Raw genomic sequence first — 23834 nt, 5'->3', positions numbered from 1 at the left:
CGCGGTGGCTTAGGAGCAAGTGTTAAAGAGGGCATCAGACAAACATTTTTAAAAAGATTCCCCGTGGATTTTTCCCTTTAATTAAAGGCACTACGACAGTGTTCCTTACTACATTTAAAAAAAAAAATAAATAAAAAAAATAAACATACTGTTACCAAAGCTATTCAGTTTCGGCTACTTGAAGGAAGAAAAAGTAATTATTAAAAACAAAAAGTTGTGTGAGACTGTCCAAAGTCTAAAATTTAAGGAAGCTTCTGCTACTAAAAAAACCAATGCGCTTCACATTGTATACAGGAATTCATTAAAATTCAGCAGGAAGCACATTCTGCATCAGTTCAGGCTTCCTGAAATGCCATGTACAAGCCGCATAACTTCAGGTGATCCGCATACGCTAAAAAGGAAGCGAGACGGTTGAATAGAACAGGATCCACTGCGCTGAACTCCGCAACACAAAACCATATTTAAAACCAGTGCGAGCAATTCTTGGTTTATGTAAACCACTGCCCTGCCAAACTAGCTTGTACAGCACATGACAGAGCCCCACGAAAGCGAGGAAAATGTCTGGCTTGTGAAAAACACACTCTGCCATGCAGGACGCAAGCTGGCAACGGAAACGATACCGATGTGCAGAGGGTGAAGCTCCAGCAGATCGACTGCCTTGCCCTAATCGTCTGAAAACATGTCCCAAAACAGCCCGGAAGGACACCTCCACCAAATCAGAACACAGTCTGTTCCACTGCAGCGCTCTACAGCAACCTTTAATAAGACATTGCCCAAACAGTAAAATAAACCTCTAGAGCTGTTACACGGGAAAAGAAAAACCTTTATACAATCTCCATGCAATCAAACCTATAATCTCAAAACCATTCAGCAATTTCAACCTCCGCGTAGCATTTGCAGGAGCACAATCATGCTACTGTGCTCCCGAGCTAAAACGGGATTATTTCATTGCCTAAGTACAGCGGCATCTGTGCCCCCGCGGATCTTGGCTCTCAAGTCAATCCATGTTTTGGCAGTTATGGGCTTCCTAATTCGACCTCTTAGAGCGACAAGTCGGACAATACCAGAGTCATTGTTACACTTCAAGGCAAAAGCAGAGTGGCATCTTATGGAAAGATTTACGTAACTAAAGTTTGAAAACAGACCCGTCTGCTTACACACTTGTGAAGTGACACATAGGACAATCCATAGCTGGAGCACGCTTTGACTGAAACTCTAACCCACCCGTTTGCGTCAGCCACAAGTCAGAGGTCCCTCCTCTCTTTGGACGTTATTTCTAGTTTATCTGAAGCAAATCAGCTACTCTTCCCACACCAATGGCCTTGAAGCCCCCTGCAGCCTGGGCTGCATCCCCAGCAGCATGGGCAGCAGGGCGAGGGGGGGGATTCTGCCTCTCTGCTCCGCTTGGGGGAGAACCCCCTGCAGTGCTGCCTCCAGCGCTGGGGCACCAACAGCAGAAGGACACGGAGCTGTTGGAGCAGGGCCAGAGGAGGCCCCGGAGATGCTGGGAGGGCTGGAGCCCCTCTGCTGTGAGGACAGGCTGAGAGAGCTGGGGGGGTTCAGCCTGGAGAAGAGAAGGCTCTGGGGAGACCTTCCAGCCCCTTCCAGTCCCTAAAGGGGCTCCAGGAGAGATGGGGAGGGACTCTGGATCAGGGAGGGGAGCCATGGGACGAGGGGGAATGGTTTTCCACTGGAAGAGGGGAGATTGAGATGAGATCTGAGGAAGAAATTCTTGGCTGTGAGGGTGGTGAGCCCCTGGCCCAGGTTGCCCAGAGAAGCTGTGGCTGCCCCATCCCTGGAGGGGTTCAAGGCCAGGCTGGACGGGGTTTGGAGCAACCTGGTCTGCTGGCAGGTGTCCCTGCCCAGTGCAGGGGGCGGCACCAGGTGGGTTTTAAGGTCCCTTCCAACTCTAACCATTCTATGAAGACGACACTGCCTCCAGCCTATCCCCCTGTGTCTAGACTAACGCCTCAGCCTATCTGCTATGGCTTTGTAACCTACAGCCTCATCAAGAGCAGAGACAGACAGCTCTGTCTCACCAATACTTCACATCCAGCAGACCCCACAGACACGTCTCTCGAGACAGTAGTGGAAGGGGCACCTCTTGCCACATCCACCATTTCAGGCTGTATGTCCAGTTTTGGACAGTAGGCTGTGAAGAACCAGGCTGGTGAGTCCCATGCACGTAACGTGTTACAGGTGGCAGAAGGGTTCTCCATTTCCCCCTTCCCTTCCATTCTTCAATGTCCTTGCTTTACTGCCAGCACAGTTAGCTTCTACCTGAAGATTTCTAAGAATGAAAAAACTACCACGTTACACAGCATCACATCTGTCTCACAAATGGGGCAGGGACATGAAACTCACTGTTTCCACAAGCCGCTGCATGTGACATCAGGTCACGGCACTGTGCAAGGACGGTCCCAACCCCCTGCACTGAAAGCAAAGTAGCAGAAAGCAGAATTCTTGCAATGCTGAGGTGTGTGTCAAAACCTTGTTTTAAATTCAATACTATTTTGAAGTGTAAGTCAGCTGATCAACTGTTTCATGCCTGGATTCACACAATGAACCAAATGTAAACTCTCAGGCATTTATGGCAAGATGAATCAAAATATAACGCAGGTTATTAGTTGGCCCAAAAACATCTAATCAATTTTGACATAGAAATGTTTAAGTCCTTACGGATTTACCATATCTTCAGCGTTCTGCAAAGGACTCGCATTTCAGCTGTGTTTTCCATCCCTCACAAAGCCTTTCTCCAATGTAAGTCACCTATAGCTACAACTCCAGCACATTAAAGCTCATTCATCACCACCTACACTTAATAAATCCACTCTGGTGAAAGAGACTCCACTGGCGACAGTTTGATTAGATAAGCCTTGCATGTTATTAAAAAAAAAAAAAAGCACACAGCAGCAATCCAGCAAATAGAAGTAAAAGAAAAACCTGTATTATCTCCGGGAAGACAACAGGACTTATGACATTTGGATCCCACTTTCTCTTCACTCGCAGTGAAAAAAAATCCTGGTAAGAAACCAGCTGTCAGTTATTTTAAGAGCATAAAGCTTTATGTGGTTACTAAGATCAGGGAAGGCCAACGGAACATATTAGTCCATTCACAAGGTAACTGAATAGCTTAGATACAGCATGTCCCTTCGGTGTCCGACTTGTCACACACACCCCTAATCTACTGATTGCCAAGGGCACAGCTCAAGTACCTATTACCATGCTACAAATTAGACTTACTCAGACATGGGCAGATGTCAAGTAGAACAAGGCACCCTCATTCAGCCTGTCAGGAGAAAAAAAATCAGCATAGGGAAGGGGTGTGCATCTCTTGTGGTTTGGTTGAAGTACTTTATTTCTACAATTTTAAGTTCAATACTATCCAGTATACTTAGGAATTCATATTTTTGAGGTTTATGAATGTAGGAGTCAATACTACTAAATGAAAAAGCTTTTATTGTATGTTCTCACTTTATTAGCAAAGCCACTTTTTAACTTAATGGACTAAGTTGCGGTATATATTTAAAACCCTTTAAAGCTTGCTGCTTGAGCATTTAATGGTGAAACATTTTTCCACTTTCAACTAAAAATCGTGCGCATTCATAAGGGCACAGTAACAACTGCAATGAAAACAACAGTAACAGGTAAACAGCAATTTCCGTCATACATCCCACAAACTTTATAAAACTGTATAAATACAACTCGCAGAAGGAGGTATTACAGCACAGAGGTTAAAGCCAAGGTTATGATCAGGTAGAACTGGGAAAAGAAACCAGTTCCTGCACCTCCGCCCTGCAACGAGGGCTAAACTCTACTCACTTGACAAGCTCTCCCATTATATCCCACCCATATTCACCCTTGCCATAATCCTGTCAGAACTGATGGAACTGGCCAGGTGGATATTACCTGTTCCTGCCGCCGCTAGTGCCGACACAGAGGACACCGAATGGAGGCAAATCCAGGAACACCATCCACGGTGGGTGGACGGTGTTGTATGACCAAGCTTTTGGTCATATCCCCTCGCCTCATTACTAACAGCCGAAATCTCTGTTGTGGAGTTTGGAGCACGCAAACAGGACACGTTTAGGAAGGCTGTAAGCCTTATCCGCTCCCTTAAGTACCAGAGCACAACCTGACCCGGCCATATGCTGAAGACCGGGAAAAGCTGACTGCTGTGCAACTAAAAGGTCCTTAACAGCAACCATCTGTACAAATTAAATGCTAGCCCCACAAAATAACTGTTGTCTATTTTTCACAGAGCCTTTTCTGAAAATTACCACACTAAAAACAGAGCCAACATCTCTAAATACAATCAAAGAAAAATGTATGTATTATCAGTAACTGTGGCATCACTATGAAAATATTTTAAGGTATGTAGACTGATACTTGAAACATTTATACCTATACTATATTTCATGTTAAAAAAAAAGAGATCAATCAAGTTCCAATCTTGTTAAGCTGATAATAACAAAGGCATCTTATTAAAAAAATAATCAAGTTATTTCTCAGCTGCAAATTTTTCCAAGCCCTTTGGAGTGATACTCGTCTGGCAAGTAAATACAACTGTACTTGTCTAACCCACCGTACCTCATGTGTCTGAGCATATCAAACTTCTGCGAGCCTGTACAGACCAGGTGGCCACACAACATCTGCTTCCTTCATTCACCCTTATACCTTCTGGAAAGCTACAGAAAGAGTTTAAAGAACTTTATTTTTTAATTTTTTTTTTAAAGGCTGAAGATTTTTAGTTATGAAGAAGCTCCTTTGTCCTAAGGAAGCAGCCTCAAAAGTTGAAACAGAAGCATCTGAACCAAACCAAGCCTTTGGTCATATCCCCTCGCCTCATTACTAACAGCCGAAATCTCCGTTGTGGAGTTTGGAGCACGCAAACAGGAAACATTTAGGAACAGCGTCACCTGCGAAGGAAGGAGCCCGAGAAAGTAACAGACCCCTGAGCAAGTCCTGCCTGACTTTCTGGATCAGAGGAGGGACTCCAAAAGAGGAGTGTCTTGGGGCGGACCAGAGCGGTGCGAGAAGGAAGCTCTGCCCATGAAGTCTAACCCAGGGACGCTGCTTGAGCCCTGACCAGAGTCTGGAAACAAAGAGAACAACGTGTGCCGAGGAATCACATAATCCACTACTCTGGTTACTCACAAAAGGTATCACAGTATGCAATTATTATTCTTAAAAGTTATATTATTATTAAATAACATTCCATATTATCACTGTTACTTGGCCAACTGTGGCAAAGTCCTCACGGACTTTGGCCACAAAAGAGTGACCCCAAGGACACAAAGTGAATCAAGTCAACACGTATCTCCAGGGAAAGTCAGCTGGATCAGCACAAGGACTTCTCCTGCTGCTTCATAAAGAATCCAGCACCTGGAAGGCCGCAGCCTTCCTGAACTGGCAGCAGAGCCTGGAAGAAGCCAAGGGAAAGATGACTACAGGCCAATATTATCTTGAAGCAGATTTTCTCTTGACTGAAAGCAAGACAGACTAGCAGCCACTATTTGCACATGCCGAACCTCATCCCAGAATGAGAAAATTAAGCATTAATGACAATTTTTTTTAAAGCAGTTACTAAACTATAATTACAAAACCATATCTATGAAAATACACAAAGGGCTCCAGGATAAGGGAAGTCTAAAAACCACTTTAAAACCTTTTCCTTAGATCTAGGTAACAAAAAAGGTAAATCTCACGTAAGAACCCACACCGGTTCACACCTAGGAGTTTAAGCAATTACTGGTCCATTAAAATAAAAGGATATTTTTCAGTTTAAAAAAAAGAACAAAATTTACATGATGTAGTATTAATACTACAAATGCAAAAAAAATTGAGAAATCGAGGTTTCTGAGGTAACAGCAACTCTGCCAGCTTGAGCTCTTCAGTGCCAAGAAAAGCACTGATGTCGTCCACAAAGGCACCGCTCTCCTAGACAATTGTCATGAGAACAAAGCAGTAGCTGCAGAGTATCAGAGCTCATGGTTTAAAAGAAAGCACTCAAGACCCCATTACTCATATTATACTTAAAACAATAAGCACAAAGACTATGATGGAAAATCCTAAAATAACACATTGCTTTAACTTTCAACTGTTACTGGAAATTTGGGCCAAAAAAATGGGAACACTGGGACTAATAGCCCCAAAAGAAAGAGCTGGCTTGTAAACCTACGGCACTAGGAACAGCGTATTTATGGAGTCCATCTGACAAATAAGACATTGCATCACAAAAAATGACATTGTTTCCACAAAAGTAAATCCTTTAAGTACTTATTCAGATACAGTTATATTCTGTCATAGAAGTTCTTCCTTTCCTGTAATATTTTGGGAGCACAGTTCAGCTGCATGCTCCCAGAATATAGTTGTGTTCCAGCAGACAGGAACCGAAAACTTTCAGGAAAGCTTCTATTGACTGCTACTATTCTCACCTTCTTTAAAGGCACATATATTAGACTTCCAATCAAAATTAAACAAGGACAATAAAGTGTTAATAACCTGACGTGTAAAATAAGTAGCGTCAATAAGCTGGCCAGAAGAGCTTCTACCAGTGCTGAGTTAACCCTGCTGAAGGATAACCACATACCCAGTGTCAGGGGTTTTACTGATGTCTAGAACATATTCAGCAGTCAACAGTAAAAGCCTCTGGCAGGCTGATCACTACAGAAGTTAGCTGTCGTGGTTAATCATTTATGAAACCATACATATTCTATTGCTCTGTCTTCCAGCTCTTTATTTCAACCATCAGCTTTGTCTCTGCTTTCCATGAAGTGCTCCGTGTTCACAGCTTTCCAGAACCAAAAGAAACTGTTAGGCAAGTGGCACAGTTAGTCTAACTTAGGAAAAAAAAAAAAAAAAAAAAAAAGAAAAAATCAATTCCCCCATTAGCATTTCGGGCTTTTTAGAAAACACACATCAGTTACTCACAAAGTGTCTCTCCACATCATCTCTGATGAGCGGAAATATCTCCTCTGCTCTTCATGCACCTGTAGTCAAACAGAAAAGAATTGAAGCAGGGTCACAGACAGACATCCCGAAATAGCATCCGCCTCTCAGAGCCCACTGATTTTCACAAAACAGACCAAGATTCACTCTCAACGTTCACACACAATACGACTTTTTCCCCATTTCACTAACTTTCTCCAGTAAAATTACAGAGATAAAGGAGCACAAAAGAAAGAAAACGGCTTCTTGTTTGCATGTCTTACACTGCTCTTTGCTGCGGAAACAAGGATGAATTATGAAAACTAATCAAGTGAACAGAGAGAGCACATGCCCTAGATTTTTCAAATAATCTCTTGGTTTAACCCAGTTGTTCCTGAGCCTGCCTATCCCATGAACAATTTGCTAAAATGGAAGCTGTGACTCATTAAAGCTACCTTGTATTCCAAGTCGGAAAGAAACAGCTCAAATTATTTATGTGCAAGACGTAAGCACATTAATTTGTACAGAAGAAGCCAAAATTTTAATGAGTTCCATTTTTAAAACCTAATAGAGTTGACAAAAAACTCCTTGTCCTTTTTCTTTTTTATGTCTCAAGATATGATACCTTACAGCCATTAACCAAAACGAAAGCCTACAGTCTATATTCAAGTTTGTGATCTCCTACCTCCACTTGACGGGACTGCGAAAAAGTCGTAAAATTTCAGTTTGCTGACATCATTCAGCAGCAAGCACTGCGAAATATAAACTATGCAATACCGCGGACAACAGCTACGCTTCTGATTTTTGATCCTTTATAGATTTTACATTGATAAACATAAGTGAATGATCAAAAATTAGTAGCTGTATGAATGAGATATTTCTTTAAAGCCACTGACTTTTAATTCACAGCCCAATGCAGAAATTCCTATTTCTTCATTAATACTTTTAATGTACAAAAGAAAATTAGTATTTTTAAATGCGGTCACAAAAGAGTAAATCTACGTAACAGATTTGAAATAACAGGTGAGTTTATATATAAAGAGAAAACAGAAACTTCTGCAAATCCTCCTCTCCCCTACCATTACAAATAAAATTCTGACTTCGGAGAGTAGGTCACAAACAACGCTAAAATTTTATTTTATTAAAGCAGATTCAGACATTTAGCGGAAGGAAATTGCACTCAGTATTTGTAAGCGTGAATCATAAATTCAGTGTGCGCTTTATACGTTAACAGAGACGACATCAAACAGAATGGCTCGGCAGCTTCCGACGAGCCCACTCCCTCCCTCTGGTGCGAGAGCAGCTGCAGAATAAGGTGGTTCCTAACACCTGATGCTGCTGCCGCAGGACATCCTCCTCTTTCAAATAAACTTCGGGTTTTCCTCTATTAAAGAAGTCTGCTGAGCAATAGGCTACGTCTTATTTGTCCTCCATGATAAAACCAACATGTTCAAAAAGTACCACATACGCCTGAGCTGCCTTCCTACCGCCATGCTCAGAAACAGTTCTTGGCAAAGTCCTCCGCGATGCGCAGCGTGGTTGGTGTGATTAGGGTAGACACTCAGTCCCGCCCCTTGTTTTTCCATCCCGTGGGCATTGCGTGGGCTTCTCTGATGAGGCAAATACACTGCACAACCACAGGAAAGCATCAAAAGGCAGGTGGGCCTTGGCTTCACAAAACTCTAAGGGATTAAATTAATTCGAAGAAATAAATGAAGCTGACCTCCTCTCGGGCAAGCATACACTACAGATGGGTTTGTGTATCTAGTTAAGCATCTTCTTCCCATACACCTGCTCAGTGAGGTCAAAACCATGTTCCTTTGACGTGGTCTTGAATAGGGTTGCTTATCTGTACGTATCAAGTATACGGCTCGCTCCAGCATGCTTTAAGATTGGGAAGAAAACCTGACCTTTCAATTATTAATTACAAATAAAAATAATTTTTTTTAATCTTTCCATTTTACATAATTTCATAAACAGGCCACTCCAAGTCAATTTAGCTGCAAGTTTCTTAAAGTTGTTTTCAGTAATAAGAGTTAGTAGTGCACAGTAAATTTGTGCTGCACCCAACAAAACTAGACCTGAATTCCTGAAAAGATGAGTTTCACCTTCTTCCAGAGACTGTTTAACACATTGGACTGGCCAAACTATTTACATACAGTCAGCAGCACTTCTAATAACTTTAACCCAATTGCCTAAGGCCCCAGAGATGCCGGGAGGGCTGGAGCCCCTCTGCTGTGAGGACAGGCTGAGAGAGCTGGGGGGGTTCAGCCTGGAGAAGAGAAGGCTCCGGGGAGACCTTCCAGCCCCTTCCAGTCCCTAAAGGGGCTCCAGGAAAGCTGGGGAGGGACTCTGGATCAGGGAGGGGAGCCATGGGACGAGGGGGAATGGTTTTCCACTGGAAGAGGGGAGATTTAGATGAGATCTGAGGAAGAAATTCTTTGCTGTGAGGGTGGTGAGCCCATGGCCCAGGTTGCCCAGAGAAGCTGTGGCTGCCCCATCCCTGGAGGTGTTCAAGGCCAGGCTGGATGGGGCTTGGAGCAACCTGGTCTGGTGGGAGGTGTCCCTGCCCAGTGCAGGGGGCGGCACCAGGTGGGCTTTAAGGTCCCTTCCCACCCAAACCATTCTATGAGTCTATGATTCTATAAATAAAAATCTATTAGAGTGACATCAAAAATGAAATCCCTTCCATCTGTATATCTCCTCCCCTCACCTGAAGCCTCTGGGATGAGGCTGTAGCAGAACAGCTTATGTTATCTGCTGCCATTACTCTGCTTGGGAAAGAACACTGAGACAATTATACTGCAAGGTGAAAGCTGCCTTTTTCTAAAGTGTGGGGCTTTATTTTTTTAAACCACTGCTGGTGGGACAAAAGAAACTACCTTTTGGAGCCATGTGTCTGGCTTGCAGTAGAAAATCACGAGAAATGCTACAGGGTTGGGTTTTTTTTCCTGCACATAGGAGAAAACTAAAGATCATAAAAACGAATAGTGGAGGATGGGTAAGTTGATGCACACAAATTCTAAAACCAGCAACTGATGGATTTTCTTCCAATAAAGTGCAAAATACAGCAAGTGCATGAGGAGTATTTACCAACTCTCATTACCCCAGAAATTCAGATAGTTCAAATTCCATGTTAAAAATAAATTTTTTTCACACTCAGAAAAGTTTTAGTTAACTTTCAACTCTAACGGTAGAGCTGCTTCAATTTTTCCATCCTCACCGGTGACTCTACACGCCCAGCACGCAGGTAGGAGAGATTCTCACCTCCGCTTACAACTGCACAGCTACTCTCTGCGTCCAGGGAGAGGACGGACCTGGCCACCAGCACTAACCTGTCCCCCCCGCCGGGAGCTGGGTGGCTCACTGCCCTGCCATTCCTCACATCTCTTCAGTTTCGGCCATTGGCTTTTCTTGCTGCTGTTTACATTTTGCAATCGTTCTTTCAGATATCCAAATGCAAGTACCTCTATTTATGAATAACTTTTCATTTCCTGTATAACCCATTGTATTTTATTTTTTTTCTAACGACCTTGAGCACGAATTTAGGAGGAAGATTTAAAAGGGGTGTGGTCAAGGCCCATGTAAAATTGATTAGCATTTCGCATAGAAGTTAAACTACTTTAATTCCAACTCCATAAAATAAATAAAACCACTACATGTGTTGGTCAACTCACATAGCAGACACCCCGTGAAACTAACCTTTATTTTTATGTTTATATTTTGTCTTCTATGAGAACGCTCCAGGTTTTTCAGAGCTGACAGAGGATGCACGTGGCTTACGTAGGTAACTTCTATCAGTTACAGTCAGCTCTTCAGCAACAACCGCAAATGTGTGACACAAAACATGCCACAGAGCATACGAGGTCCGAGGACAGAGCTCAGCAGACACGTCCTTTCTCCAGAAAGCGAGTGGTTTCAAATGGCACTCAGAAATCACAAAGCGGCGGAAGACACCGTGCTTTAGCCTGACCCACAACGATAACGAAGCCCTTTCCCCAGCACAGTAGGCAACGAAAACTAAAACCATAACACAACAGAACTGCTGAAAAACAGGCTGTTGACTAAATCCACCGGCAGCAAGAGGGTAGATTCTAGCTTGGGAACATTAATGAAGGACACGGTTCCACCTCCCGCTTGGTCTGACCTAATGAGCACTCACCTGCCTTGTGCTGAACCCGCAAACCAGGAGCTGCCACCCACTGTCGGGGACGGCCACGCGTCCCCCACCCAGCCACAGGCAGAAGGCAGCAGCACCGTCCCTTTTAGCAGCGCTCTTCAAAGAGCTGCTTGAATCTCTAAATAAGAAGTATCTCTCTCCAAATACAGACCAGCACACGCTTAAAAGGGCATTTTTATCTTCAAAGTACAATAGCCTGATGCAGGCATTTTCAGCGTGAACTTTGTACACAATTCTGGACATCACCGCAACCTCCTGGTTTTTATAAAAGGCACCAGAGTCACATTACCTGAGAGCAGCATTAACATATATCACATATCACCTGATAATCAATAATTAACAAGTAGAATCATTGCTATGTTCCACCTACAAACTGGAAGTATATAAGTATTTAAAGGCTTTCAATAAAAACCAAGTCCACACAGAAAAGAAACCCCGTATCTTAGACTACGGAAGATACAACTGAAACCACCAATTTGCTTCAGTCAGACGAGGTACTGCATCTTGAAAACCTCAGCATCCTAAAGGAAGCCAATAAACAGCTGAAATACAACTCTAGGTAGCAGAGCAGATCTTATCCTAACAGAAATTTTGTAATTGTATTAAATGAGTAAGTTTAACCCACCAAAAGCCACGCTACTGTGGCTCATTATCTGCAATTCCATACTGTCCTTTGTTAATGTACTCGAACAATTTGTTCAATAAAAATTTTATTCGACTTATTTTAGGAACACAAAATAAACCAAGCTTCAGCGTGTTCCCACAAACCTAGAAGTTTTCAGTAATATTTTATGCATATAAAACAAGCTTCTCAGTATAGTATTTCACTCATACAGCAAGAGAAAACAGTTCTCTGGAGATCGAGCTGTTAATACACTGCTCATAAATCACACCCAAGTAAAACACCTGCAGTTTACAACAGCCCCATACGCAGCAGGAAAACGCTATGCCACATCGGATGCCCCTATAGTATGCTCTTAAAATCAGGAGCTTCAGCAGTTACAGCACCGTGTGATCCAGCCCCGGGGAATGGGACTTTCCTCCCATTAGGTTGAGCCCTAACGAGACCAGCTCCACACACAGCAGTCCCAGCGTGGGACCAAAGGAGAGGGGGACAAGGAGGTGGCTGCAGATAACACACCGCAATGACAGCGAGTTTAAGGTGCCAGCACCGGGAGGGGACAAGGAGGCAGCAGGGACCAGTGTCCCAAAGCACAGGAGACCCCAAGTGAGATAAGGCAGCTCCCTGCCAGAGCCACGCAGCCCTGCCGGGTCAGCAATCCCCTGGGCTTGACATCGGCTTTGCTGCTCGGACAGCCGCGCTGCTCCCTCTTCTGCCCTTGGCCCAAACGTCTCACTGTCTCTTCATCCACAGCTGCAGCTCCAACACTGCTCAGAGCGGTGCGCGGCACACAGATGGCCGTGCAGTGGCAGCTGCCCGAAACGCTCTTGTCCTGCTGCTGTCACCACAGCCACAATCCAGAGCAGGTCCCTACCGGTGACAGTGCCCCTGCTCCTGTTTGTGGGTGTCCAGACTATACGGCAAGCATCTTCCATTAAAGGCAATTCAATTAAAGGCAACATGGGCTTCTGCCTCCATGGTTATGGCCAGAGATCTCAAGAGCCCTGAAAGTACAGAGTTGTGACTCTCAGCCTACACAGATCGCTTCCCTTTGTCAGGGGCTCCACTCTGGGGAGCGTATGCCACAGATTGAGAGGCATCACCTAAACACTGCTCTGGAAGGGTTAATGAAAAGGCCAGTTCACACCGGACTGAAAACAAGCGGTAACAGCTGGAGGTAAAATCCTGTGAAGCTTCCTAGTAAAATAATGCAAACTTCAGTAGACTGAAATCTTCCTGTCTTCATAAGTGACTTTTCAATAGCCAGCATACACTATCTGACAGTAAAAGCAAAAAAGCTCAGAACGTGAAAGCCCACTTTCCCATTTTCTGCTGTAAAACTTTTTGGTACCCATCTCCTATATCACACACCAGAGTATCAGAGCCACCTGCTTCACTGAGAAATTAAATCCATGGTATTTCCTTAAGCTACCACTCAAACATCCATGTGACAAGCCACCTTGGGATCACTTTCCACTAAACTCTGAGCCTTCCCACCTGCTGTTACGTTCCTCAGCCACGTCCTTTACCTGCAGGTTTCATCCGAGCCACATCCTTGGAAAAAAAAATAATCTACATATGCAAATAAAGGACTGGGAAAAATGCTTCTGGATCAAGTTAGTCAGCAGGATTTCAAACACCCATCGCCATCAGCAAGCTTACTAATCCTGGAGTGCTGTTAAGGGGAGAAGGTGGAAGCTAGGGGAACGCCAGGCTGCAGATCAACTTCAAGGCATTAGTTCTCCTTTTTTTTTTTTTCCTAACAGATATTTTGAGCATACCTTAAAAAGACACAACCACTGAACTGATAATTCAGGAAATACTGGGTCACGAGGCTATCCAGAGCACTGCACGCACCACTCACTGGCTTATCGTAAGCTAAACGACTGACATGAGAGTTGAATAAGATGCGTTTCACATGTCAGTAATTTAGCTTATTACTTAGTAGCACGTGGACATTTTCTAACACTACAGGATTAATAGCAAAGATAAGATTTGGATTTCTAACACTCTTTGTCCTAGAAATGGACATTAAGAACCTCCCAAACACGAAGACCTTGAACACCAGTACAACAACAGTCCAGCTCTTTTGGCCCCAATCACCGCCTCAAAAGAAGAGCCAGAGGAGAAGCCACACAACTTCTGGATAACTGACTGGCAGGGAACAAAAAGCCCCAGACCATTCTAGATGTACCAGGAATCATTCCCATCCTTAAAATTCCTCTTAACTACACTGTACATGCGTGATTATTCTCTGACATTACGCACATTTGTTCTCAACTCCACAAGAAATCACAAGGTTTTGTCAGAACAAACCCATGAACAGCAATGTTCCCTGCCTTACCTTTCAAACAGCGAAGTTTGATAAATAGGACAGTCTAAAGTGAACAAATGTTTTACCTCCGAGCAGCACAGCTTCAATTGTTGTCTCAGTCTACCCACGATCAGAAAAACTGAATGGAAGCTTTAGCCGCATTCTACTAAGATTTCAAAACTACTTGATAATCTACAAATATATACATTCATCTTTTCCAGCTAAGCTGAAAAACTTCTCAAAAAGCTGAAAGCAATCAGCCTTAACAGTATCTCCTTGTGTTACATACACTATTTTGCACAAAGCTTCCCCTGTCTTTATCAATTGTTCTAATAAATGACCTCAGGCTACATAATTTGATCCACAACAATTTAACAATTACAGTACTTTCACCAAAGGAGAGTTCTGAGAGATATATATATATATATATCAACCAGCTTTTGAAAGCCCTGATAAAACACTGCTCTCATGGAAGAATTAAACATTACATGGTTAGAGTTCTACAAAAAAAAAAAGAAAGAAATATTTTTAGTTTGAACATTTGCACGTTAAGCATTTAAACTGCTGTGAAGAGTTTAGATACAAGAGTTTCCAAGAGCTATTCATTTCCAATTGACGATACCCAAATCATGATAATTAACAATACAAAAGCCTTCTACTTTCTGTCCCGGTAAAGGCTGACAAATAGCATCAACAGCATCTGCTGAAAATTTACACTTTACAAGCACACTACTCACACGCACAGTCTCTAAGTCATCTATTTTGTACTGGGAAAACTCATCAGGATCATTTTCAATGCATCAATTTAAGGATGACTACTGCAACATCTGGAAAGGGCTATGTCAAAAATACAGAGCACGTACATACATAAATATTTATGTATTCTTCAAACTTGAAAGTTTCAGTCTACCAACAACACAAAAATATCCCAGTATTCTCATCGACACTCAAGAATATCCTTAAAGGTGCCTGCTTTCTTGGATGCATAAACCATTTAATCAGCATCTATTAAATGCTGTTTCACATGAGGAAAACACCACACACAAGCCGGATGTGGAAGCTCGGACCGAAGACCCGTTTAGCCAAGCTACCTGTCTAACAGCCGCCAATTCTGGAGCAGCGAGAGCAAAATCATGCTGCGCTCCGACAGCTTCCCTCAGCCAGGGATGGGAGAGCTTCCTCCCACAAACTGCATCCCAAATGCAGTCTTTACCACTCTGCAGTTCACTTTTGTCTTCTGCCAATTACTCAAATCCCATTTCAAACTAATTTGCGTTAACGACATCCCGTGACACTGGAGTCTCAATATAATCATACACTAGATAACAATGGAGTCTCACAATATAATTCCGCATTCCAGGAAAGCGTCCTTCAGCAAGCACCTCAATAATTTCTTAACATACCACCCGCAGAAGCCTCCCCATCTCCAGTGTGATACTGGCTGCAGAGACTGGCCCAGTGTTGTTTCCCGAAGACTCACTGTACTGCCTCTTTACTGCACGAAACCCTGCGAGCACATCCACGCTGAACTACACAACATGCTGCCTAGTTACGGCAATTGAACAGGAACAGTGTATTGGGGTTTAGCCATTAAAAAAAAAATAATTATTTGCATACACAAAGCATCTCAACTTTCTTACTGTTCATGGCAGGATCCCAGGGCTATGTTTCGCCATTCCCAAGGAGTCCAGGTTAATTTTGACATCTAGAACAAGGTTCAGGAAGAGAAAAAAAAATTGTCACACATGTTTGCACACTATTATTCACTGTAGATGTTATTTTAAAGAACTGCAGGGTACAGCATCTCCAATGGAGTTAACTATTGGCTTCTGCAGCTCTTTGAGCTCTGTCTCCACTGCGAGTGGAAAATTGGATAGTCCCACTGCTTGCCTGGAGGGAAAGTTCACACAACTCACTACAAATCTGTGGCGTCCTGCTCTTTTCCATGTATACAGAGGATTTCATACACAATTCCGCAAGACCACAGCTTTAAATAAAAATCAATTTCAACCATAGTGCAGAAGAACAAGTGCCAGAGCTCTTTTTTGCTTTTAAACTAGTCAGTCTCTCTGTGTGTCTCAGAAGTAGAGACACCATTTTACATAAATCCCTACATTTATACAAGTTACAGGAGGTACAGAAGTCCGAACAGAAGTAATGCCTTCCTTCACGATACTAAGCCAAGTACACTTTCCATAAATTCACCCCAGAGTTGCTGTCATGGCAGGAAGCTGTCAGGCTGGGCTTGCAGAAAGAGCATCGGTCACAATGGAGCTGCGATAGCACGAAGTTACAGCGAAAAGCTGCACGGCCATTTGGAACAACCGGGGAGCAGGAGTTGGCAGGAGACGCTGCTTTTCTTTTTCATGCTGAAAAGATATCATCTCCAATTGAAAAGGAAAAAAGCAGCCAGTTACCCCAAAATGCAAAGAGGAATTAGCAGCATTGTCATGTGCAATGGCAGTCATTTTTTTTATTCACTCAAACGTAAAGCAGAGTGAGGAAATGCTGGCAACAATGCTGCCGGCTTTCACTTCCTCTGTGTTTCCTCTCAGAAAAGAAAAAACTGAAACATTACACTTGGCGACTCGTGGTCTTACATTCAGTTACACCAGTAAGTGAGGGTCACTTCGATAATCCAATGAATGAACAACATTTTTTTCAATTACAAGCCCTTGGCCAACGTTAAGTTATTCATCCAGTTAAATCAATGAAACAATACCAACAACAAAATCCCATAGCAAACCGCAAGTTAACCAATAGTAACAGATAAGAAGCACTATGGGACATTCAAACTTCTTAACCAAAACAGTTACCCGAAGCTTAGACAGGCTACTGCAGTCTTATTTTATGAAGCTGTCTTCCTTTGGATACTCCTCCTTAAAATGTGTCCGATTATTTTGCGTTCTATAGTTGCACACCTACGTACAACAGCCAACTGCTAGACGCATGTTCCAGAATTAAAAGATTACTGTGTCAGGGATGACACAGACAAGTCACCAGGAAGCCTCTTGGGTTGCTTTGGTAAAGAAAGCCAGAAAGACAAGAAGTTAGAGGGTAGTACCCGGTGGCAAGAAGCTCTCTGAAACTGCGGGTAAGATCCACCACCGCCTGTCAGCGGGTTCTGCGTAACCTGCGTCTCTGCGATGCCGTGCCAGGCTCCTCCAGCCGCACGCAGCCCTAACTGGGCTTGTGAAAGGCTCTCAGTAATGAAAATCTCAAACAATGTCGGACTTGTTAGACGCATCTGGGATGGCACTGAAACAATAAAGTCAATACAAAGATAGCGCTTTTTCCTCCAACCCACTCATTTTTCCCTCCTCCCATTTCTTTTTCCACCATTATTTATTCTTGACTCCATGTTCAGGACTGTAAAGTGTTGCCATGCAACCTCTTCTCTTGCACATTCACATTTTCCAGCCCAACTCCCTCCTAACATTAATTTTAATAATGAACAAACAATCTGAACTAATAATGGGAGCTGGTTATAACCACAGCACGGACCTTTCGGTACGCAGGTGGGGAAGACAGGACACTGGCACAGCCACCCCACACCACTGCCACAGCAGGGCTAGCACTGCTGCCACCCCGTGCATCCCCACAAACCACGTCTACGTTTAACCACTTCTTCTTTCACTCCACACCAGATCGCTACAGCCTGACTAGAAAACACTTTCATTCCCTATGAGGACGATGAACTGGGATTCTCTTACTTCACTTGTAACTTCACAGGGTGGTTTGCAGGGGAGAAGCCACATTTCTGCCTCTCGAGCAGCCCTTTAGCTCGTGAACCTCTGCCCCGGGTTTGGATTTCCTCCTCCAGATACAGCTGTGCTGGGGAAGAGCTCAGCACCCTCAGCTGCTTGTCCCCGTGCTCTGCCAGAAGGCTACCAGCTGAGCTGCTCTTAAATACTTTCTAACCTATTTACTCAGGATCAACCGATACAAAGAGTGATTATTTAGGCTGTTTAAACCACTCCAGCTTATTTTGGTCGGCATTCTGCAGAAGAGCTCACACAATTGTCTAAGCTGCCAGAGGTAAGGTTTACAGCTGCCTTACTGAAATGTCTTCTCCTCCTACAAATGGGGATGGTGGCCAACAGCAAAACCAGACAAGAAACCCCTGCTGGCATCGCAAACTAGGGCTGGTGGCATACTCATCACCACCTGAAGAATGAATGTGAAGAGGAGGGCAATTCTTGCTTGCATCTGCTCAGTCCTTTCCAGGGAAGGAATTTCACCAAGCTCTCAGAGAAGACTTAACTCGGAGCTCCACAAGTGGGGACAGCCATGTGAGCACCGATATTAACACAGCACACAAGCCTCTGCCCTTGAAGGAAGGCAAGAGATGCTGGTAAAATCCAACAAGTTGCCTTAAGGCTGTAAGTTTTGAAAGAGAAAAATGGTACCACCACAGGCTAAAGTTAGACTACATGCTTACTAAGATGTTGCCAAAAGTATTAACCATTTTTTTACTCCACTGTACCCACCCCACCCACAAACCCCAGAAAAATAACAGGTGGGGGAAAGACTACAGTAGCATAACAAGATTTGGGAACAGAAACTGCCCTTTTGTTCTGCACACGTGAAGGTCTTGGTCCATCACTGTGGCTCTTAAATGGCATCAGGTACGGAGAGCAGCAACACAGCAGAAAAAAAAAAATTAAGGAATTGTGGTAGGCAAACAAAACCTCAGGGTCTCTCTCTTCTCTAGCTAAAAGGAGATGCTAGGGGAGTCGTACCACGGTCCATTTAGAGCCTCCCAGCAAACTACTCCAGATATTCAACCTTACATTAAGATAAGCTACTAAATCATTCCTGAAAAAAATATTTGCCTGCTTGCAAAGACACGGGCCAGGCTCTCTTGCTCCAAGTGATACCATCAACGTCATCAAGACAACTGGCCGAGTTAATGACACTTCCACCAACTCCAAACTAGCTGGTGACATGATCGTCTCATTACTGCTCTCCTTTAAATAACAAAACTCCCTGTTTGGACATGCAGGACAAAATTTTCAGACTCATGGGAAAATCTGGTACCAAGTCTCGCCTGGATTACAAGACTTCCTACACTAGCCCTTCTATCATTAAAGACATCAGCATTTTATAGTGCCCAAATGTCTCAAGAAGAAGAGAGAAGTAGATGCTTACGCACTCACCATCACTCCTCCGTGACCAATGTGAGCAGCCCCACGAGACGGGTCGGATTTGCATAGCCACTGAGGGAGCGACACCAGGCAACTCCAGCAATCTAGTAAATTCCAACTCAATATTGCTGAAGTAACTAGATTTATCGTTTGATTCTTTTGTAGCTCAAGTGTTCAATTCATAATGTCCAGTTTGAAAGCGTAAGCTTGCAAAGTCTTTAGTTTATATAAAATATATCTCATAGGGCATATGCCCTGATGGAAATACTTTAATTCCACTGTATAAAAACAAGCTTAAAACAGCAAGCACAAGAGCCCAGCTTGAATTTCCAGATGTAACAACATCACTGCTAAATTACAAATTCAACTTTAAAGAGAAAAAAACTGTTCATGTTCTGTTCCTGTTAAAAGTTTCCAACCTAAACAAGCAATAAAATACAGTTGTTAGTGAATGAAAGCAATACAACCACACATGTATTTTGTAACTTCTACTTGCTACTAAAGAAGTTACTCGCTAGCAGTGAGTGGAAAGATGATCAGGGAGGGGAGGTGGAGGGGGATAAACTATTAATACATGTCTTCTACAACACTGGCACTGTGGTGGATAATCAGCTTCTAAAAAAAAAAATATATACACACACAGAATACATGCCAGTGCCTGTAAGATTCTAGTGCCACTCACGGCTTTCTTTAAATAACGGATGTGCTACTCACTTCCTCTGTTCTATTCAAAATCTGTGGGCAGCACAGACTTGCCCGGAACCGTGCCTGTTTCGTAACACAAAGCTACTGGAGAGTCAGGCACTGAGAAGCCAAAACTTGACACGGCAGAAGAGCAACCCATTTCTCCCTCTTGGCTTCCTTCAGGAGGAGCCAGAGAACATCCATGAGCAGATGCAGGCCAATGTTTGATCCCTCCAGAGCTGAGACAAAAGCTTTCCCCCTGCCTTACTGTGGTGTAGAATTCACGCTTTCATGTAAAGTTTACTGAAAGCATGAATTTATGTGGATCATTCGGCTCCTCCACAGGTGGAAAGCCAGCTGGAGAACAGCAGTCCCAGGAACATCTCTTTAAAGGCATCTGGAAACACGACTGGTTTGAAGTGGGAGCACTGCCCCGCTCCTGCTGCGGGGAGTTTGATGCTCCGTTCCCAGCACCTGCTGGTAGAAGCAGTCCTGCTTTCCCCCTCGCTCACCTCCAGCCACACCACTCCTGCCTCCACCTGTGAGAGCAACAGCAAGGTGTAGCCACAGGGTGAGAGAGCAAACTGATAAAAACATTACCAAGTGTGTTAGTTTCCCATGAGATAAGCAGCATGAAAGAAGTCACCCTGCAATCGCGCAAGCGTTAGCTCTGCCAAGGGAGAGGCAGCAGGAGATCACAGGAACAAGGCAGGACCACCCAGAGATGCATCAGCACCAAGCTGCCTCCAAGGCCTCTAGCATCAGATTTTGCCCTCCAAGTGTGAACCTTCTGGTTAATTTTCAATCCACAACAGGTTTATGAATAAGCTTAAAGTTTAAAAGTAACGTTTCGCATTTATTTCTTACTGAATTATTTAAATACGTAGAAAATATACTACAACAATGTATAAGAGAAACAGAGCTTCAACTCTAGAGAGCTGGGTTTTGTGCCAGTGCAGTAAAAACCTGCTGGATATTTCAGATTATCATCTTAACATACTGCTGGATATTTCACATTAGCATTATCAGATAAGGTCAGTTATTCAAAAGAATCAAAATTCCCACGATGCTAAATGAAATGCATGTGGAACACATTCAACTTGAAACCGGAACAGACCACTGGCATGGAGATCCCAAAAAACAATAAGGAAAAAGGAAATGGATTGAAATTCACATGTTTATCCTTGCTTTCTTCAACCTACAGTATTCTCTCTAATATTTATCACTTGTACACCTCAAAATCCTGCTCTATTTTTTTCATGACACAGAACCTCACCTTCCTCATAACAACAGTTTGCGCTTGGAGGTGTAATCAAGCTCGTTTACAATGTACTATGGTTTTCATTTATCACTTTGCTAAAACCTGGTCTGCGATTTCCGAATGATACAGACTGATAAAATTGGCCTTCTCGGTTTCTTTTTCTTACCAAGAATAAAGGAACAAAGTTCTTCCCTTGCTTCCCTGCAAAGATGGAAATTTACATTGACAATGGGATTAACACCTTGAGATGCTGAGCACTGCAATATCTGTTAAAATATTTACTTTTAAGCCCTCGGAGCTAGGACAGGTGCTCAAATTGTCCCATCCCCGGTTTTATCCGTAAGATTTGTGCAACACATTCCCACATGCTTTGTGCTGACCGTTTTTCTTGTAGCAAGGTGGAACAGCTTAGACAGAACCGCCGTCCTAAAGCGGCTTATACCTCCCACCTTCAGGCAAATTAGGAGACTTCCAAGAGGCAGGACAAACAAGTACGTACGCCAGTAGGCAGACGGAGCCCAGGGAAGGTGTCTGACATCGTGGGTAAATAGTCCTGCTGCTTTGACTACTGACAGCCAGTTCCGCTTCTGGTCCCATCCACACCTGCACAAAAGAACATCAGCAGTTTGGCCCTGTCGACAGCCTCCCACGTGCACCTCCAGAGCAGAGCCCTTGGAAAGGACCAGCAGAACCTGACAGCTCAAGCAGGCATGGGGCACCTGGCATTTCTTTAATGTGGAAATGTTTTAAGTTTTCCCCCAAATTTGAGCAACTACAAGCTGGGGCAAAAACTCTGAGAACTTCTTTGAAAGCAAAACTTCTGTTCACAATCTACTTTCATTTCTACTTTCACCTGCACATAAGCTTTCTCATATTTTAAATGTTTTGTATGAAAAGAACCGAGCAGAATAGTTTTAAAAATGGAAAGCACGTTGGCATTGCCAAAACAAATCTCACACATTTCACAACTATAGAACACACCACCAAGCAGCTGCATCAATCACAAAGAAGTCAAAACAAAAGCCCCAAGAAAATCATATGACCGGTGTCGTTAGTATTTACAACAAAGCACTGTTTCCACAGAAGGAAGCAGAATGACATATTTGCCACAGCAAGTTTAAAGCAAAAACACTGACAACACAAATCAGTAGCTGGTGCATTCTTCAAAAAATTTGTACACCCAATTCACTGAAAAACAGCTTCTGAAAACAGGGATGGAAGACATCAAGTTCATTATAGGATGCTGAACATTGGAAATCTTTTGAATTTTCTTTCGATTAGTCTTCTGAAACACATATGCCAATTAAAGCAGTCAGACAAATTTTGTCCCAGCTTGCAAGCTCCTATTGGGTTCAAACAGATCCCTTCCTACCTCATAATCCAAAAGACGTTTTCAAGAAATCCACTACCGAAACACTCCTGTCCCCAACACCAAGTCACACGCTGCCTTTCCCTGTATCTCCCATCTCAAGGCACTTACGGCTTAGTTCCCTTCTCGGATCCTTCTGACACAGGATACAGGCTATTTGCGCTGTATGGTGTAGGTGTGCTTTCACCCCAAACACTCACTGCTGTATAAAACCCTTAGAGACAACGGTGTATGAAAATAATTCAGATGAAAGCAGCAAATTTGTCAGCTAACCTGAACACCCACTGAAAGCATGCCTTTTCTCCCAGAGACTACCGTCTAAAGTTGCTTAATTACTTCCTAGTTTTTCAAAGACAATTTGCTTAGGGATAGCAAATGTACTAAGAAAAGGTTTTTTCCATGCTAGTGTTTTTAATTTATCCGTAAAGCGCTAATCCCCCAATTTTAAGAAACTTGTTGCATCAAATATAGTTAAAAAGAAAACCATAAAAATGTCTCCATCCAGTATTCTGACAATGCAATACTGCTGTGAGAATTAAAAAAAGCTCAAAGCAGAGAACCTTGGAAGGAAAGCAGAACATATGTTGCCCCATCTATTTAAGCTTTTACCTCCCACTCACATTGACACCCATATACACTACGCCAGATCTGTGATAAAGGCACCTAGCCCTATGAACCTAGCCCGAGGCCATCGAGGTCAACTTTCATAAGCTATTAAGCGTCACTAGAGAAGTCTTGTACTATTGATACAGTGGAACAGCCGAATACTCTCTGAGTGAGGCTGCTAGCTCTTAAAACAAATGCTTCATAATAGTTCAGTTTTTGACATAGTGCAGTTTCTCAGAAAGTTTTGCCAGCACAGATATATCAACTATGAGAGTAAAGAAAGAAAAGCCATGTACTAAGCATGACAGCTACTTCAGCAGTATAACAACTATGAAAAAGCAGAGCATTTCCGACAGCTTTGCTTGTGGTGTTTGTGGAGGTGATACAGTAGTGCTAGCAGACATACTCCTAGCAAAACACACTGCTAATTCATCTGGAGTCTCTACCAACAGGCTTCTTTGTAGTGTGAACTAATTACCCCTTTCTAATAGCTGGACCACACTAAGAACATACAGCCCTTGAGGTAGCATCATTGGGACTTTCAATTCAGACAGCAGAGGTTATGCCTTTATGCCCAGGCATCCTGGGCTTTGACCGCCACTGTCAAAGACACACACATACACAAGCATCATATTACACTGAGACACCCTCAATGTGAGACACTCTGTTGATTTTTATTTTTTTAAGCAACTCCAACACTTTTCTCAGCTTGTTGCAAAAC

General features: G+C 43.3%; 1 protein-coding gene across 17 annotated transcripts in view; it reads right to left on the bottom strand.

The window, feature by feature from the left end:
• Positions 1-23834, bottom strand: part of KLHL13 (kelch like family member 13) — an 86573-nt gene that overhangs the window by 60738 nt on the left and 2001 nt on the right. For 5 of the 17 annotated variants that reach the window (XM_054213947.1, XM_054213955.1, XM_054213953.1 and 2 more), the window contains one exon: positions 6934-6992. Coding sequence is in view for 13 of the 17 variants with exons in the window: in XM_054213953.1 (XP_054069928.1) it covers positions 6934-6953 (20 nt within the window). In the remaining 4 variants the exon portion in view is untranslated. Of the gene's footprint in view, positions 1-3243; positions 3290-6933; positions 6993-15663; positions 15752-16251; positions 16431-16862; positions 20275-20389; positions 20417-21637; positions 21742-23834 lie in introns of those variants that run through there. The other 12 variants (XM_054213936.1, XM_054213937.1, XM_054213940.1 and 9 more) reach the window with 9 other exon arrangements.

This window comes from Rissa tridactyla, chromosome 9, assembly GCF_028500815.1.
Source record: "Rissa tridactyla isolate bRisTri1 chromosome 9, bRisTri1.patW.cur.20221130, whole genome shotgun sequence".
Lineage (NCBI taxonomy): Eukaryota > Metazoa > Chordata > Aves > Charadriiformes > Laridae > Rissa > Rissa tridactyla.
The sequence above is the reverse complement of the archived record's forward strand: the minus strand, read 5'-3'. Positions and strand labels throughout refer to the sequence as shown.